Source organism: Sylvia atricapilla, chromosome 13 (assembly GCF_009819655.1).
Source record: "Sylvia atricapilla isolate bSylAtr1 chromosome 13, bSylAtr1.pri, whole genome shotgun sequence".
Lineage (NCBI taxonomy): Eukaryota > Metazoa > Chordata > Aves > Passeriformes > Sylviidae > Sylvia > Sylvia atricapilla.
The window spans coordinates 4,779,719-4,798,196 of NC_089152.1; the positions used below are offsets into that span (position 1 = coordinate 4,779,719).

The 18,478-nt window shown below is 48.3% G+C and overlaps 1 protein-coding gene and 1 long non-coding RNA gene across 5 annotated transcripts in view; one reads left to right on the plus strand and one right to left on the minus strand.

The window, feature by feature from the left end:
* Positions 1–13,290, minus strand: NR2F2 (nuclear receptor subfamily 2 group F member 2). 2 transcript variants are annotated; one of them, XM_066328275.1, is made up of 3 exons: positions 12,696–13,290; positions 4,317–4,844; positions 1–1,048 (listed from the first exon to the last, which is right to left on the minus strand). In XM_066328275.1, exons 1-3 carry the CDS (start codon positions 12,736–12,738, stop codon positions 774–776), a joined length of 846 nt encoding a protein of 281 aa, XP_066184372.1. In that variant the 5' UTR covers positions 12,739–13,290; the 3' UTR covers positions 1–773. The 2 variants fall into 2 exon arrangements, with proteins under 2 accessions (XP_066184372.1, XP_066184371.1); XM_066328274.1 differs by lacking the exon at positions 12,696–13,290 and adding an exon at positions 6,674–8,190.
* The window catches only part of LOC136366957 (uncharacterized), an 18,219-nt gene continuing 11,228 nt past the window's right edge, over positions 11,488–18,478 (plus strand). Inside the window, exons 1-2 of one of the 3 annotated variants that reach the window (XR_010744607.1) lie at positions 11,488–11,791; positions 11,902–12,032. This is a non-coding gene — a long non-coding RNA (uncharacterized lncRNA). The remainder of the gene's footprint in view (positions 11,792–11,901; positions 12,033–18,478) is intronic. The other 2 variants (XR_010744608.1, XR_010744606.1) reach the window with 2 other exon arrangements.

An 18,478-nucleotide genomic window follows, 5' to 3' on the forward strand; every position in this document is an offset into this window, starting at 1 on the left:
TCTCTCTCTCTCTTTTCCTTTCTTCCTATGATACTTTCGTGGACTCAGTTTTAATTCTTTCAGAACATATATTTTAAGGATACACAGTTTATTTTTTTTTTTAAAGAAGCCAAGGTTATATCAAAAATTATTATAGAACCACAGAATAAACTGGTTTGAAACCAGAAAAATACAAAAAAGAACAGCTATAGGTACATAGACACATAGGACAATTAATAATTTGGAAAAAAAAGACTTACTTTCTTCCGTTCTGCTAATTTTCTCCAAATTTCCTTTAAATGCACTTTAAGCGAGATTTTTAAAAAGTTTACCCCAAAAAGAAGCAAAAAAAAAAAAGAAGAAAAAAGAAAAAAAGAAAAAGCCCACCATCGTTTCTTTTCTTCTTCTTTCTTTTTTTCTTTCCCTCCTTTTTTTATTTTTACAAAAAAAAATGATAAGTAGCAAGTTTTTTTTCTGAACGACACGGGAGTTTTTAATGCATTCTGTAAAAGTTCATTTGACAGTCTCTTTTTTTAATTCACAGTCCATTAATTTTTTCCTCTCTTCTCTTAGCAAACTTGTAACATCCTTTTACATCCTTTCTTAGCAGAAGGAAATTTAAGAAACAACCAGAACCCCAAATGTCATTTTTGCTTTCCTTTCACTCTCATCTCCCTTCTCAATTTTGAAATTTTTTTTTTATTTTAAATTTTTGTCTTGTTTGTTTTTTGTTTGTTTGTTGTATTTTTTTTTCTTTCCTTTCTCTCTCTCTCTCTCTCTCTCTTTTGAATGTTTTATTGAATGGACATGTAAGGCCAGTTAAAACTGCTGCCAGACAGTAACATATCCCTGATTAGGGTTTCTATGGGGGTTTTACCTACCAAACGGACGAAAAACAATTGCTCTATGACAGAAGAGGAGACAGTGCGAAGGGAGGGGAGACGTAGTAATAGCTTCCCGAATCGTGTTGGCTGGTTGGGATACTGGCTCCTAACATACTCTTCCAAAGCACACTGTGACTTCTCCTGTAAACTTTCAACATGGGCTACATCAGAGAGACCACAGGCATCTAGAAGAAAGTGTATTAAATTAAAAAAAAAAAAAAAAAAGAAAGAAAAGAAAAGGAAAAAAAAAAAAAGAAAGCAATCATCAGATTAAAAAGGTTTTGGTGGTTTGTGTTGTTTTTCTTTTTTTTTTTTTTAATTTTTGTTATTTTATTTTTTTTTTTTTTGCGTTTTAAAGTATGGGTTTAAGAGTAGATCGTGTGCCATCACCTTGCCCCCCAGAGTTTAAGTGGGTTCTACCAAAAGGGACAATCTCTCTGTGCATGTGTGTGTGTGTGTTTGTGTTTCTCTCTCTCTCTTCTAGAGGGTCTCCTTTAGGACTGAGCACAGCTCCCAGAGTCGAGATTTCTAATGGCACGACAGACCTGAGGGGTTGGCAAGGAGGTGCTGACCAAGCCTGATTTCATAGATCTGTATTTTTTGGGGGAAAGGCTGGGGGGGCGGGGAAGGCTGGAGTGGAAAGGGGGGAAAGGGAGCCACTATTTCTCCACAACCCCCCCCTCCTTGGAAAAATAATTGGGGAGAGCCTAACCCTGCGATGAGAAGGAATACTACTCATAGTGATAGAAATCATAATAATAATAAAAAACTGGCCCAGCCAAAGATAATGGCGCCCCGGATCCAGCAACAGATTCTCCCCCAAAGAAGACAACGCGTTTTTCTTCAGTCTTTGAAACTGATTTAAGTGGCCCTTTAAAACTGATCTTGTCAGTTTAGCCTATTCAGAGGCAGCCATGCAAACTGTGATCTCTCTGTTCATTTGAGCTGTTTCTTTTCCCCCCTCTTTTCTTTTCTCTTTCTTTCTTCCCCCCCTCCACTCCCCCCTCTTTTTTTTTTTTTTTTTTTCCTCTTCTTCTTCTTTTTAAACCTAAAGGCCCTTACAAGAAGAAAACTCCCTGATAGGGTCTGGACATTTTTTTCTCTCTCTTTTTTTTTTTTTTCCTGATACGCTAAAATACAATAAGTTCCCTTTAAATCAGAGACGTCTGTGCTGAAAGAGCACAGGTTGTGACCTGACCTCCCTGTGGCTTTCCTAGGCACAGGGCTAACACATGCATATTCTGCGAGTCATTAGAACCCAGATTTTTTCCCCCCTCCCTCTTAAAAGAGGCTGCAGCAAACATTATATGCATCTATGTGAGTCTGCTTTACATCAGGGAGGGTTATTGGGGTGCTGCAGAAGCTGCAAGCATCACCCTATATTTTTTTGCATGCGGCTGTCTTCCCCAGAATCAGATAACAAGAAACGTTTATCTAGTTGGGAGGCAATTTACACGCCAGGCCTCCCATTTTGAAAATAGTCATAAATTAAACAGTTACGACAGGATCGGACGATTGTTTTCTCAGAAGGCTAAAAAAAAGGAAAAAAAAAAGTGATTTGGGAGAAAAGGCAGGATTGGAAATAAACTCCTTGGTGTGGGTGTGAGCTGGGCAGGGGCTGGGGAGGGATGTGAGCGTGTGTGGGATCCTCGCTGAGCGGTTGAGCGAGGGAGAGGAAAATGCATCCTAGAAAAATGATAGAAAAATAAAATAAGCACCCCACGGACACCCCTGCCCACTTGGGATCCCTGTCTCCCTGTGGCTAGATGCGCCCTGCTCATTGATCACTTTAGGATTTAGCACGAGTAATTTGGTGGGGGGGAAGGAAAAAAAAAAAAGGAGAAGTTTTTTATGTGTAAAGCAATAATATATAAAAGGAAGTTTAGGTCACGACCCAGAACCTGGACAAAGTCCAGAAAATGACTTCGTTCCCCAGACCCCCTTTAACACAACAAGGAACGGATTGTGAGCCCTTCTTTTCCCACATAAACTACATTTTTTTCCTGTTTCCTGATATCAGGCTTTAAAAAACTCTGATGAGTAATTATTTTGCAGGTCCTGCTTCCATTCATATGTTTATCGCGTGGCCACTTTCCCAAGCGTCCAAATGAGTTACAGGCGAAATAGATGTATTTTTTAATTTAATCCCCAAACTTCCAGGGCTCCAGCACACTGGGTTGCCGGTGCAGCCTCAAAGTTAGTGATCTGAGATAACGTATTGCGCAAATTAGCGAGCGGATTTTTTTTTTTCCCCCTCAGAAGGAAAAAAAAAAAAAAAATTTAGCCTCCAGAGTTAATATCAGGATTATTACTCACCCAGGTTAAACTCTAGTGCAAGCTAATTAGATTTCACAACGCACTCAATTATTGCTTTATAACTCATGCACTATTTCTAGGCAGCAAAAGTTGACACATATTTCCCCCCCTCCCTCCCCTCTTTTGATTATCTAAGAAACACCTCGAGGTCTTTTCCTCGGGAGAGTCATGGTTGTGCCACCCCGGAATTACACTGCAGAGCGGCAGCTTCAGTCTCCTCTTACTTTTCCATACTATCCCTGTCTACTTATGGTAATGATCTTTTCGCACCCGCTACTCGCTTTGGACTATGCAGTTCCTGCTGGGTACAAATGCAAACTTTTCCCCTTAGCTTAAATGACACAGAACTGCTCACTGCCACATTCTGTTTAAATCAGAGACAGCTCTTTGCAAAGTTGATTTATTTTATTTTATGGGATGGCAGGGAACATATTTTAAACTCAGATTTGTGCATTTAACTTTTTTTTTTTTTTTTTAAATTCAATTTTTAATCCTGCAGGGCTTTTTTCCCTTCCTGGCTGCCCATAAAATGATCCTCTTTTTAAAGTGGTTTCACTGATAAGACGACTTGTATTTAACAACATCAAACAGATTTTGCTGCTGTTTGGATGCGTGTCATTAAATGCAACAACCCAGAGCTATACTGTTAAATAAAATATTATTTTCAATGGGAAGAGCGCAGTCTCTCGTGGCGAATGGGTGCCTCTTCCCGGGCCCCTTCTTTCCCAGTCCCCAGCATTATTCAGCTGGGGTTGGGGTGTATTTTGGGGCTGTCTGTTTGGGTTTTTTTTTTTCTTTTAAAAAAATAAATTGTGTGTATGTGTATTTTATTTTAATTTCTTTTTTTTTTTTTTTCTTTTTTTTTTTTTTTTTTTTTCTGATTTGCACTCCCTGGAAGATGGGATGCTCAGATCCGAGGCCCTGAAGGGGAGAGAGCACAGGGCACCGCTTCCTAAAAGGAAAAGAGACCACGCTGGTTCTTGGGGGCCAGGAAGTGGGGATGGGGGTAGGCAGGCAATAACACTTTGCAAGAGCAAACAGTTCTCAAGGGGGGGCCCGGGGAAGGAGAAGAAATTAAATTAAAACAAAAAAAAAAAAAGAAAAAAAAAAAAAAAGGAGCAAAGAAATGCCGCCTACCTGAGGTGAAGAGGACTATGGCCTTTAAACAGCTATATTCTGCAGAGTCGACATGCAATGCTTTCAGTTTTTCTACTTGCTCTTGGAAGATTCGTATGTGGTCCATAAAGGCGACCACTCGGTCAGCAGACATTGGCGAAGCGTGGAGGCCAGCAGCTGCCAGGAGCGGAGCTACGTGGAGGGGCATGGAGCACTGGGCAGCGTTGAGGACAAACAACTCGCTCCAGGTCAGCCTCAGGAGGGCCACCTGGTCTGTGATCTGGAGGTCTGGGAAGAAGGGGATATTCCTGGCCCACTCCACCGCGCTGAAGAGCATCCTAGCTGCCAGTTCACAAATGTTCTCGATGCCCATGATGTTGTTGGGTTGCATGCACTGACTGCCAAAGCGGGAGGTGGGGTAGGGCTCTGCTCTCAGAAGAAGGGAGATATATCCGGATAGGTAGGAATGGCAGTTGAGAGGGTCCCCATTTGTCAAGGCGAACTGACCATGAGTTGGCTGTGTGGGTGGCATTCTGCCCCTCTGGACCGCTGCAGTAAATAAAGAAGAAACTACAGCTATTAATATCTGAATTGCGACCATCGGTTCAAATACAGCCTGCTTTGTGTGCTTGTGCGTGCCTGTGTGACCCCGGACCCGGCCAGCTTCAGGGGGAACATGCATTTTCCCAGCCAGAGTTCAGCCCCAGCCCCGCTCTAAGGCTCTGCAGTCCTCGGGTCAAGTCAAAGCAACAATAAAAGCTGAGGGACGCTGTGGGCTCGGCCAGGGCTGCTGCGGGAGCCCAGCTCCTTCACTTCCCAAAACACACCACAGTCCAGTTATCCCCCCTTCCCTCCACCGCCACCCCCTCCTTCAAGAGATGCAGGATACGTCTTTGTGTGGCTTTTTTTTCTCTCCGTTACACCTAAAACAGCTCATTGATTTGAGGCCGGGGGAGCGGGATGGGGAGGGAGGAGGGAAGAAGGAAGAAACACTTCAGTTCGAAATCCCCGGCTCTGGTCCCACACGCGTTTCTCGCCCACTGAATACATTGTTGCTGCTGGTATTATACGTCCCCCCACTCTCGTAAAAAATACCAAAGGAGGCAAAATCACCCCACGACATCCCCGGCAGGTCCCCTGGTGAGGCTGAGGGCATTATCCAAAGGCACCTTCCCCCGCTGCCCATGGAAAGTGGGCCTTTCATTTTGTTAATAAATTTACACGGTGACAGCGAGAGAAAAAGGAGAGAGAAAAAGGGCTCAGAGGCAGAGAGACGACAAGGAGGGAGAACGCCTAAAAATGTGCTTGATTTATATTTGTTATCGCCTGTATTCCAAGGTTAGTTACTCTTGCAGAAACACAAAGAGAGGAGCCTGGCGAGTCCCAAGCCCCCTCACCCTTAACCTACATAGCAGCGTCCAGACACAGAGCACGCACTGGAAAACTGCAGGCTCACATTTCCCGTCTAATTTTATATCACAAAGACTCCACTTGCAGAGATCCGAGCACCCCACACTTACTTCTGGACTGCTCCTTACACCCCCTACCCCATCCCTTCTTACCCCTTCCTGCCTCTCCCGGAGGAACAAGAAAATAAGAGGAAGAAGAGAAAAGTGAGGTAATAACAACCAGGAAAGGCAGGCACACGGCAGTGTGTACATACACACACACACACGCGTGGAGATGTGTGTGTGTGTATATATATATTTTTAAAGGAGGAAAAATCCGGCTGGGAATCCACAGTGGAGTGCTGTAGAGCCTCGGTAGGGTGAGTCCCATTGTAATAGTAATTTGAACCGCCTGTGTAAAATTGCAATCTAAGGCAGGGTGCTGGAGGATATATATATATGTGTGTGTGTGTGTGTGTGCGTGTGTGTGCATCTCGGGAGGCTCCGTGTATGTGTGTACACACACGCACAGACACACACACACACAGGGCTGCTCGGGGGACGGGGGGCTAAGGCTTAGCATGCAGGAGGAAACACGAAGGAAAAGTAACCACACGTCAGAATCATCATCTCGCTCCTAAGCAGCGTGAAACTAAAAATCCACTTTCAATAAACCTCCATCAGCAAAATCAAAACAAACACAAATCAATTACGAGTGCAGGAGAAAGCATGCGAGAGCCCCTGCCTCCCTGCCCACCCTCCCCAACACCGCTTTCTTTCATTACGAGAAAGTTTCTGGCTGGTTTATTCGAGGGGGGTGGGTGGGGGGAAGGAAAGGTTCTGGTTGGGTTTGGGGTTTGGAGAGGAAGGTTAAAAATACTAAGAGCAATTATAGATATTATTTAAAAATAATTAAAAAAGAAAAACCAAACAAACCCCAAAACGCAGCGAGTGAAAAAAAAATTTGCAAAACAAATGAAATCCCAATACCTTCCCGTCTCATGCCAACTTTGAGGCATTTTTTGAGGCGGCAGTACTGACACTGATTGCGGTGGTGCTGGTCAATGGGACAGTTCCTGTTGGCACGACAAGTGTAGCTGAGATTCCTCCTTACACTCCGCTTGAAGAAACTCTTGCAACCCTCGCAGGTAAACTGGCCATAATGTTTGCCACTAGACTTGTCCCCACAAACCACACATTCAATGTGCTGCTGCTGCTGCTGCTTGTCTCCTTGGTTCTGCTGGCTCGGCGGGTTGGTCTGGGCTGGCGTACTGGGAGGGCCCCCGGGCCCCGGGGTCTGTGGGGTGTGCGGGGCCCCGGCCGGGGGTCCCTGCACCGGCGGGGCTTGCGAAGGCTGCGTTCCCTGAGCTCCGGGCACATCGTCCTGGGGGTCTCGCCACGCACCGACTACCATTGCCATATCTATTGGACACCGTTGCCAAACTTCCTGTTCCCCCTTTATTTTCAAAGTTTGTTTGCTTTGCTTTTCAGATCAGCTTTGCAGCAGTCTTTTTATTTTTTTTGTCCTCCCCTCTCTCTCTGTCTCTTTCCCTCTCTCTCTTTTGTTGTTCTGCCTTTTTTTTTTTTTTTTTTTTTTTTTTTTTTTTTTTTTTTTTTTTCAGGAGGGTCGGGGTGGGGGGGATCTCCCGGTACCGGCGAAGGTGCAGAAGCACGGGGCGATGGAGGTGTGTGTGCGGGGGGGCGAGGTGCGAGTCGATTGTCTGGGCTCCAGGAGAGCAAAGTAAAGGGGTGGTGGGGGTGGGGGAGAGAGGGGGAGAGAGAGAGAGAGAGAGAGGAGAAAAAAAAAAAAAATCTCTTCAAAGATCTCCCTCTCTCTCTCTTAGAGCTGATCTGCAGCAGAGTAGTTGAAGGAGGAGAGGCGGGTGTCTGGGGGCCAGGTCCAGGGAAGCTCGCAGTCAGCCATTCAGGAAAGCCATCAAAATAAGAATGAATAAAAGGTTAAAGATTACACACACAGCGGAAAAAAACACGCACAGCGGAGGAGACTCTTCTCGGCGCGGAGAGCGGTCGGTCTCGCCGTAGTTTTTGGAAGTCCAGCTTGCAGCAGCAACATCAACTGCGATCGCTTTGTTTTTGTGGGCTTTTTTTTTCCTCCTCCTCCTCTTTCCTCCTCTCTCTCTGCTCTGTCTCTCCTCCCTCCTTCGCTCGCTTTAATTCTTCCTCTCCGCCGCTCCGCCCGGCCGCTGCGCTCTTGCTCTCACTCGCTCCCTCTTTTGGGCTCGGGGGTGTGGGGGGGCTGTTGGCTTTTTTTTTTTTTCCTCCTCCTCGCTCTCTCTCTTTTTTTTTTTTTTTGTTTTATAAAAAAATTCTTATTATCGTTACGATCACGATTATTATGAATTATTATTATGATTGTTTATTTGTTCCTCCTCCTCCTCCTCTCGGGCGCCGCCGCTCTGCTCCGCTCTGCCCCGCTCCGCCGGTTCGCCGCTCCCGCCGCGCCGCGTCCCCGCCGCCGCTCCCGCTCCCGCCGCCGCTCGGGTGCTGCTGCCGCCGCTCCCGCCGCCGCCGCTCCCGCCGCCGCTGCCGCCGCCGCCGCGCTGCCTTATGCTGCTTCTGCCGCCTCGCAAGTGGGCTCTCGCCTCCGCGCCGCCGGTGCTCACGGCGCGGGCAGGGGGAGGGGGGCCGCGGGGCGGGGGGGAGGGAAGGAGTCAACTCGCCAGCGCAGCAGCGCCCAGCCAGCCAGGATGATAAAAGAGGGGAGCGGGAGGAGGAGGAGGAGGAGGAGGAGGAGGAGGAGGAGAGGAGGAGGAGGAGGAGGAGGAGGAGGGAGAGAGAGAGAGGGAGAGAGAGAGAGAGGGAAGGATCATAACCCAGCGCGCAGCATCGCTCCTCAGCCGGGGAGGGAGGGAGGAGGGGAAAAAAATCACCACGGGGAGAGCGCGCCAGCGCTCCCCCCCCCCCCCCCGCCCCAAAATAAAAAGAAGCAGGGGCTCCCCCCCGCTCCCCTCCCCTCGCGGCGACGGGGAGGGGCGGCGCGGGGCGGGGCGGGCGGGCGGTGCGGGCGGCGTGTGGGCCGAGGAGCGGCGAGCGCGCTCCCCGCCGGCCGCTCGCCCCGCTGGCGGGAGAGTGAACTTTGACACGGCTGCTGCAACTCAGCGCGCGTCGCCATGGCGACCGCGCGCCTTATAAGGCAACCGGGCCGGCGCCTGACTGGCCAGGCGCGCGCGCCCCGCCCCCCGGCCCTCATTGGGCCGCGCCGCCCTTGCGCGGCCCGCCATGGCCGCCGCCGCCGCCCGCGCGGTCCTAGCGCCGCCCGCCGCCCCGCGCCCAGCCGCCCCGCGCCCTCCCGCCCCGCCGGGGCCAGGGGTTAAGGCGAGCCCGGCGTGCGGAGCGCGGCGCCGCCGCCGCCTCACCTGGGGCTGCCCGCCGGGGCACGGCCTCGGGGGTCGGAGGGGCGGCGGCGGGTGCAAAGCGGAAAGCAGGCGCTAAACCGAGGTAAAACTCCACGGAATAAAGTAAAGCCGAGCCCCGCCGCTGCCGCCGCGGGGAAGGGGCGGCCGCAGGTTCCGCCGAAAGCGGTCGGGGAGCGCCGTGAGGGCTGGCGCCGGGCGGGGGGCTCACGGCGGAGCCCCTCCGGCCCCGCTCCGGGCACCTGCGCTCGCCGCGGCCGCCCCGTGTCCCGCCGGCCGCCCGAGCCGCGCCCCGGCCGCCCGCGGAGCCGCGCCGAGCCCGGCCGGGCTGCGCCGAGCCGCGCCGAGCTGAGCGTGCCCGCGCCCGGCGCTCCGGGACCGAGCGCTCGCACAGCCCGGCCCCGGCGGGGCTCCGCCGCTCCTCCGCCCGGCCGCTCCTGGTTCCCGCTCGCCCCGGAGCGAGGGCACCGCGGCTCCGCTGCAGACAGCGCCGGAGCCCGGCACGCCGCTCCGCAGAGCGTGACCGGCCGTGCCTTTCGCACGGCATCGGCGCGGCGGGGCTCGGCTCAGCCCCTTTAACTTTATTCCGGGGTTTTGCCGGTTCGGGGGTTTGGTGAGCGCACGTCCCCCGGCACTGTAACGCGACCTCCGTGCTGTACCACCAGCAGGTAACAGAGCTAAGCACGGGGACGTGTTTATTTCCCGCTGAATGGAGCTACCGGCCAGCGCAGCGGGGACTCGAGTCCGTCTCCCGGTGAAAATGGCCAAAAGACGCTCGAACAAGCGAAGGGACGGAGTGATAAAATAGAAAACATGTTAACACAGACAGATAAATGCCCGGCCGGACCGTTCCTCCTCTGCGAACACACGCGACCGTGAGCGCTCACATCCCGGCCGGTCACCAAGCACGGCCGCGGGGACACAGACCTGGCCACGACTCTGTGAGGGATTCATTGTCCCCCTCACCTCCTCACACACACTTTTCTCATGTTGCCACATGCCCACACACTTGTGCCGCAGAAACAATACATGTGGCTAAAGCCGCAGGTGCGGAGATGGTCGGAAAGTTGTAAAAAGCACCTCGACTTGAGGGTGTCCTGCCTGGAAACCTGGTGTGTTCAGACCCCACGGGCGAAGAGGTTTTTTTGCGACTCAATTTCAAAGACAAGGCTGCAGCATTCCCACTGATCCTCACGGAGCAAAAAAAAACCCCAAACAATAAACCTTTACCCGAAACAGGGACCAGGAGAGACTGGGATGACAGAAAGCGGGAAAGGAATCTTTCCTGGTTAAAATGTGGGGACCTGCCTTATGCTTTCCAAACAACCCAGAGCTGAGGAGGTCACCTCTCGGGGAGGGTAGGAGAAGGTGGGGGTTCAAAATGCAGAATAGTCGCAGATTGTTGCTGATGTTGAATTTCCTGAGGAAAAAAAATAAAAGCCAAAACCCGAACCACAACCCAACACCAACCTTTCCTGTCTCGAATCTGACAAAGTAAACAGGATTAATTCACCATATGAAAAAACATACACGCCATCCTAACAAATGCAGGAATCAGAAGAGAAAGCTGTTTTAACAGGACGCACAATATTAATAGTTTGAACGTATGATCGTAAAAATGAAAAACCATTGATACACGCTTAAAAGCCGCCGTATACGCTGATTGCTCAAGCATTAATGAAGAATGCCCCAGATTAACTATTTGCTCTTCGAGGGATGCAGCGATATAACTATCTATTAGCACCATTAGATGCTTTGCTATTTATTTGAAAACACCCCTGCGAGTGGGTTGAGACAGAAGAGATGAATGTAAAAATGAACTGCAGCTAATTTCGCTAAATAATCCTCGAAACCTGAGCGCCTCGCAAGGAAGGGGGAGATTCTCCACTGTCCTTCTCCGAGGCTAATGACAATAGAAATGCTCTGGTTTAAAAGTGGGACCGTGTTGGTTTTCCAAATAAACAAACGCATCCCTCCTGCCATTTTACTGCAGATGTAAATTTATTTTAATGAGAGGGAGTGGAAGGATTTATTTTGCTAAAATAGAGTTGAGGATAGAGCCGGTGTAAATCTTTAGGTTTCAAAAAGAGAGGAGGAAGGAGGGGGAAGCTGCTTTCCTGGCAGAAAGCTGCCTAACAGTCCTCTAATTCTTTCTAGATTAAATCGCAATATGAATACAGCATCGAACAAATACCGAGTTTCGCTCTGAACTCAGTGGAAAGCAGTTACGTCTAACAGAATTCAATGAATTCCTCTTCTCCCTCAATGTAGTATGTGTGTGTTTTTCTCTTCCACCACACTGAAGTTCCATGAATAGGGAAAGTGGCTCCTATTGTGTGCCTCTGAACTTCCAAGTCAATGCAATTTTTAACCACTGGCTTGTGGTACTTTGAAAATCACCAGGGGCTGTCAGAGTTGGGTCCTCTGAAAAATTTACAGTGCTAAATCAGAGCATATGCTGTGAGAGAGGAAAAAAAATTGCTTAAGATTGGAGCAAGTACAGTATCTGGCTGCCCCCTAGTGTAAGTCTCTTATCTGCCTAAAATTCAACTTTAAAAGAAAAGGATCTCTTAAAGGGAAACGACTTTTGGCTCACGTATGCATACGAGAATGAAACTTCTGTACATTTTAATCTGATTAATTCCTAAGGATTTAAAATTAATTGGCTTGGGCACTCCTAGACCGGACTATAAGATTTCTGCATCAGGGTTTCTGCGAGAGCTGTGCCGAATAGGTATTTTTAAGGGATAGTGGTAAGGGATTGGGGGGGGCGGGGGGAGAGAATCCTGTTTTGTGATTTTTTTTTTTTTTAACGAGGATCTGTGCCTCGCTTGCTGTTGTCAGAGCAAAACACTTCTGCTGCTTAAAGTCAGATCTACGCCTTTTGCAATAATACTTAAAAAAAAAAAAAAAAAAAAAAAGGATAAATAATTGCCTTAAAGCCTCAGCCGAACTGCCTACCACACCTTCGGATGGTGAGTATATTCCAGCTTCTTTCCATTGTACTTGCTTAACCAGGGAAGGGACCGGAGAGGGAGAGGGGGATCTCGGCGCTCTACCTTCACCACCGACCTTTTTTTTTTAAATTTTTATTTTTTTTTCCCTTTCCCCCCCCTCACCACCACCCAAATAAACGCTGCCAGCTGCCCACGGCCACCCGATCCCGGGGCAGTTTAATACCTATCACTTAAAGTTAAGAGCCTCGTCGTGCCCTCCCCAGCCTCCGGAGCAGGTCGGTCCGCTCTGCCCCCCGAGCAGCCCCGGCACCGGGCAGGGACGGCAGCTCCCGAGCTCTGCTCCTGGGGAAATGACTTGGAATCGCTTTGCCTCGGACCTGGAAGCCGGGTCCGCTCCTTGGGTTTGTTCGCTTGTTTGTTTGTTTGCTGCTTGGCTTTATTTAGCTAAAGGACGTGCTAACTGATGGTGCTGCAATTACACATACTTGGGTCTGCCCCCCTCCCCTCTTCCCCTCCTTAGAGCAACCCACGTAACCTTAGAAACGATCGTTTAAGACGCACGTTAGCTAACATTTGCTTTTTTGGATTTTTTGTTTTCCTTAAAAGAGAAACACAAGAATCACAACACATTGCCCGAAAAAAGTGTCAAAGAAGAAGAAAAAAAACTATAAGTAAACATACCAAAACCATATTTGCCTTGTTCAAGGTCCCAAATCGCTTGCATCTTCCTTTTTCTACCTCTCCTTTAGTTTGGCAGGTGAAACAAACAAATAAAAAATAATAATAATAATAAAAAAAATCAGACCGCTGTTTGCCCCCCAGAAAGATGTGCGTTGGGTAATTAAAGAGAAGTCTCCTTCTTGGTGTTTATCTAAGCGATTGTGCAAACTGATTAAAAAAAAAAAAAAAAAAAAAAAGAGCGAAAAAAAAAAGTAAAGTTACAGCCTTCAGGGGGGGAAAAAAAAGGAAGCAAGGTGAAGGGAATAGATTTCCCACAACCTAAAGGGAAGTGCTTTCGATGTATTATTAGCGATCAGCCTTGGGAGAGAGAGGAAAAAAAAAAAAAAGCACCCTGAACACACTCTAACTTTACACAGACAAGATTTCAGGGGGGGCTTTGTACACAGCTGCTTAGGAATGTGCGCCTTGCCTTTAAGAAAAAATCCCCAAGCCCAAGGTAGGAGATGTCTTTGAGTGATCCTTGTCTCATTTCATTCCTTAGAAGGAAGAGCGTCTCGCTACACCTTGTTTGGAGCTGGAAAGGCGAGACTTTAAAAAAAAAAAAAAAAAAAAAGGAAAAAAAAAAAAAAAAAAAAAAAAAAAGAAAAATATTCACAACCCACCCTTCCAATTGGGGAGGAAAAAAAAAAAAAAAAAAGAGAGAGGGAAATCTCCTAAGTTAATGACTGTGGGGGTAGGATGGATGCGACTGATTTCAGCCCCCCCTCCCCCCTTTCCCACCTCCCCCTCCCCGGCAGGGGAAAAAAAAAAAAAGAAAAAAAAAGAAAAGAAAACAAAAAAACGAAAAGGAGAAAAAAAAGCCAACCGCAAACAACTACAGGCTGGACTATCAACACATGCACCGAAGGGGAAAAAATATATAGTGTCCTGTGTAGGGTCGGCAGGGAACGCAAGCACACGCTAAAGCAAGTTGGGAAAGAATCCGAGCTAATCAGCAATCTCTTTCTCTCTCTCTCCTTCTCTCCCTCTCCCCCCCTCTCTCTCTCTCACTGCCCCTGAGATCCCAGCTCGAAAGAGGTACTCCACATTTTTTCATTACCAAAAATCCGTTGCAATAATCATTTGTTGCTAATTGAAACCCTTGGAGACATTTTTCCCCACCCCCTTCACAAACATGGCAACTTTTAGTCATGGGAAGCACGTTTAGTTTTATTTTATTAAAAAAAAAATAATAATACGGTTAGGAAAAGGCTGAATCTTTCACCCACGAGAAATATCAGCGAGTCAGCCCCCTTCCCCGGGATGGGAGGGGGAGAGTGGGGGGAACGGGACCCCGGTACAGTGAGGGCTTGGGAAAATTTGGAATACATTATACCGCATTTGGCAGGAGAATACTCTCCAACTAATGGATTCCTGCTCCTTTTTGTGTGTGTGTGTGTATCAGTGTGGGGGGTTTCTGGAAAGAGGGGTGGTGGTCGTGGTGGTGGGGGAGCCGAGCTTTTATTTTAAGAAACTGTTAGGGTAGGGAGTGTGTCATACTTGACAAATGGAACAAACGCTCTTCCATTTCTTGCTTGTCCTTGCCTTAAAACAGGAATTAAGTTAACCACAGTGCTGCATGTTAATTGCATGTTTACTGGGCTAATGAAAATTACAAAAGGGTTTTGCCACCTCGATCGGTGATGAAAAAGTATGAAGGCGATTGTCATTGCAGCCTTCGGGGAGGGCCCGGGGGGTGGCGGGGGGAAGGACCGGCCACGAACAATATTGATCAGAAGAAGGATAAATCTTTTAACTGCTTGTTAATACCATAAATATGGTCTACACAAGTTTCCACTCTTGTTAAGTCTAATCAGTACATGGAAGATGGAGACATAGCCCACTTGAATGAATTTTTATTATTGCCAGAGGGGTACTTGCATCTGTGGGCTCCTTTCCCTCCTCAATTTGAGCACCCCCCTGCCCCCCCTTCCAAAATCCCCCCTCGCAGAGGAGGATCGTGAAGGTGTGCAGAAAGCACAGGAGACAAATCCAAGCTTTTTTGTCCTTTCTTCATTTTTTTTTTCCCAAATGCTGCTTTTTATTTTTTTATTTTGTAAAGCTGAACGGGTCACGGCGGGGAAAGCCTAAAGGGGGGAGCCCCCTGCCCGACCCCCCCACCATCACCCCTTTTATTCTTGGCATCTCTGGATGAAAGGCTGACCCAGTAATTCAGTTTGATGATAACCATTTTCATGCTTGAAAACAATCTGCCAAATTAAACCTAAATGGAAAGAGCAGTGGGAAAGGTAGTGAGAGCAAGGCATTTTGAAATCCCCACCACCTCTCCGAAAGGGATTGTTTGGCCAAAGGAGGAGGGAAAGGCAATTAAATAGACTAAAGATGATTTAAATCCCAACCAAAAATAATTCCAGGGAGAAGTTTGCCCCCTCCGGTGTTGCCCAGCCCTGGATTTGAAAACTTTGGCCCAACTTGTGGCAATAGCTACAACTTTGCTCCGCAGGGGTCAGAGGTGAGGGCTATTTTAACCCTAAAAGCCTGCGAGTGACCAAGGTTGCGGCTGGGCTCGCAGCACTAATAGCCATAATTACCTCCTCCCCTTCCAGGGACATTCCTCGCAGCAGCAGCGTTAGACCCCGAATTGAAGAAAATCCTGGAGTTGAACATATCTTCGGGGGTAATAACAGCAATATGAAGGAATTTCAGAGCTCTCCCTTTTGCTTGGGGGATTGAAGCTTTTTTTTCCTTTTTTTTTTTTTTTTTTTTTTCCCTCTTTTTTTTTCCTTTTTTTTCCCTCCTTTCCCCCCCCCCCCCCCCCCCCCCCCTTGCCAGCATTCCCAAGGCGCTGGGTCTTTGTCTTAGAAGGAATGGAGTGTCTGAATGGTGTGAAAGGGACAGAGAGGGTTGCTTCAAATCGATTTTACTTGTCCTCTCTGTCTTTTCGGATCAACGCCCTTCAATGGACACATAGGTGCTCTTTCAACCAAAAACTTGTGCAACATTTTCTGCCTGTATTGGTGCTAAATACAATAAATGCTGGGCAGATTTTTTTTTCCTTTCTTTCCAAAGCAGAAAGCACCCTAATTAAATTGTTTTATATGGACAGTCAAGACAGACCAATTAAGTATGCATTAGTATAAAGATATATTCGAGAGATAAGCGCTCTATAGGAGCCCTGTCTAGGCAAGGTGTGGAAAGTGTCCTCTCGAAGAGAGGCTGTGAGCAGGGTTTCATATGGATTTTTCCCCTCCATTGCCTCCTATACTCGAGTAACGGGCTGAATAAGTTAGCGAAAAGCCATTAGTGAAAGTGGTTTCTAAACAAAGTTAACAGGTGGATGTAGCTGGTTTTACATTTGAATAACAGTCGCACATCTGTAATACACAACCCTGGATTTATGCAGCGCCTGTGCAGGCAATGCCCCTTTGCAGAGATAAACGCCTTCGACCTAGAGCTGAGGTGCAAAACGCACAGGCACGGGAATAAATAAATATCTGGGCACGTCTGTGGGCTGCAGGACACGGTGTGAGTGAGCCCACAGAGACGATGCAGATATGGCTGTGGGGCCATTGTGTGGAGGCACCCAGGCTGCCTGGGGCAGGCACCCACCCAGCAGGCACGGACACCTCGGCGGGCACAGCGCACTCCCGGGCTCACTGCGAGGGCAGGCATTGGCTTTCCCAGCAGTGAGACAGCACATCGGGGCGAAACACACACAGCCACACGCCAACTTCTCTTGCTGCCCATTTTATCACTCTGGGAAAGCTCTCGTTATGGTTAACCACAGGAAACGGGCTTTGAGCTCTTCTCCATTTCCATTATTATTATTATTGTTTCTTTTTTTTTTTTTTTCGCTGCAGATTTTCCAGGTCGTCCAAAAAAAAAAAAAAAAAAACACCAAAAAAAAAAAAAAAAAAAAAAAAACAAAACACCCCACACCAAAAAAACAACAAACCATCCCAAACAAACAAACAAAAAACCAAAAACCCGCTGGGTCCCCAGCCCTGCCTCAGCCTGGTCGTGGGGCAGGCAGAGGGATGCGATGGCGAGGAGAGGAGAAGGTGGGCTGGAAGTTGCTGGGGCACTCTCCATCCCTGGGCACATCGTTCCCAGCCGCTGAGGCTGGGCTGTGCCAGCGAACCCTGCGCCCGAAGATGCTGCAGGGTGCGAGCGGGGACTCGCCCTTTTTGCCGTGACACTTCACCACGGAGAGGTTTTTTTTTTTTTTTCCTGGAGGGGTCGGGGGCCAAGGGACCGAGGGGTTCAGGGATGCGGAGCAGCGCTGCGGGGGCCGCCCGCTTTGATCCCCATTTTCCAGCAGCGCTCTGCGTGTGTCAACCCATCCCAGGGATGTGGGAGACCGGGATGAATAAGCCATCCCTTGCTTTAGGTGCTTTAATGGCACGGTAAACAGGTTAGAAACAGACGGTTTTAAAGACTCAGTTTTTCTTTATTGGTCACCTTCGAAGATAAATCATAACAGGCGGTATGGGGGGCAAAGAATTCATCTAAAGGAGATCTCAGCAAGTCACTACCCGGACAATAGTCCACCTCCTGTTGGGTTGCGTATTGATCAGGAGAGGAGCTGAGGATGTCGCCACACTAAATATTTACTGATCACACACAAATAGCCGCGACTTGAACGATTTTCTCCTGTGAGGAGAGCAGAGAGAGAAGGGTAAATCATTTTATTAGTGTGTATAAAGCAAAGAGCACACTCTGGCTTGGAGTGTTTTAAAATGTGTCTTCAGCTGGATGAAAAGAGTTAGGGAAATCGATATGGAGTGATTAGACGAACCAGTCGTGTCAAAGAGAGAGGCTGTGAATTTCATGGATTTGGTTATACCGGGAGGGGGAAAATATACCGAGAGATTAAAGGGAGGAACCCATTGTAGCAGAGCCAATGAAAAAATAATATCTAATCAGAGCCGGCAAAGGTAGGGACGGGATAAGACCCACATTTCTAAAGAATCACATCAGCTGGAGAGGGATCAGGGACACAGATGAAAGAGGCAAACGGGGGGAGAGCTGGAGAGTAGGAGCCTAGAAATGCTACAGAGCAAATCCAGGAGAGGCAGGGAAAAGTCGCCTCTGTGGAGCAAAGCTGAGATACCACGAAAATGGGGACAAAAGGCTCAGGAGCGAGGGAGAGGGCTGGAGTAAGCGGGCGCCTGCCTTGGAGGTGAAGTTGAGGGGTGCCCAGCCCCTGTTCCCACCAGGCAGAGAGGGCTCTGACAGCAGGAGCCAGGACTCATCCAGCTCCCACCCGAGGGGTTTAAATCCTTCTCCTACAAGTTTGTTCTCCCCTCTCCTTCCCGCCCCCCTCCCTCGCCACAAGCAAATGTGGTGAGTAAAATGGATTTTAGCGTTTAACCACCTCATTTTATCCACGTAATGACAAGGCTCGTAATATGTAATCTACAGATTACTGCCATTCGAGGGTGACCACAAGTGGCATAAAAAAAAAATTAAAAAAAAAAAATAAATTCAGCATTTCTGCAAATGACAAAAGGGCTGAAAGCATCCCTTGCTTTAAGTGTTGAAGCTGGGGAGTTGCTGCTGCAGGATTTTATCGGTCGTAGGGAGCAATTTAGCCGTGGCTCAGGTACAGCCCTGGGGTGTCTCGGTGGATTAAAGAAAACTTTGCTGGAGACGAGCAAATATCTGAATGCCAAAGGGCAGAAAGATGGGAGTAGGGCAGGGCTCTGCCAGGCGACGCTAAAATACATTCTGTGGGGATGCTCGGGATTATTATTATTATTTTTTTGCCTCGAATCCGTGAT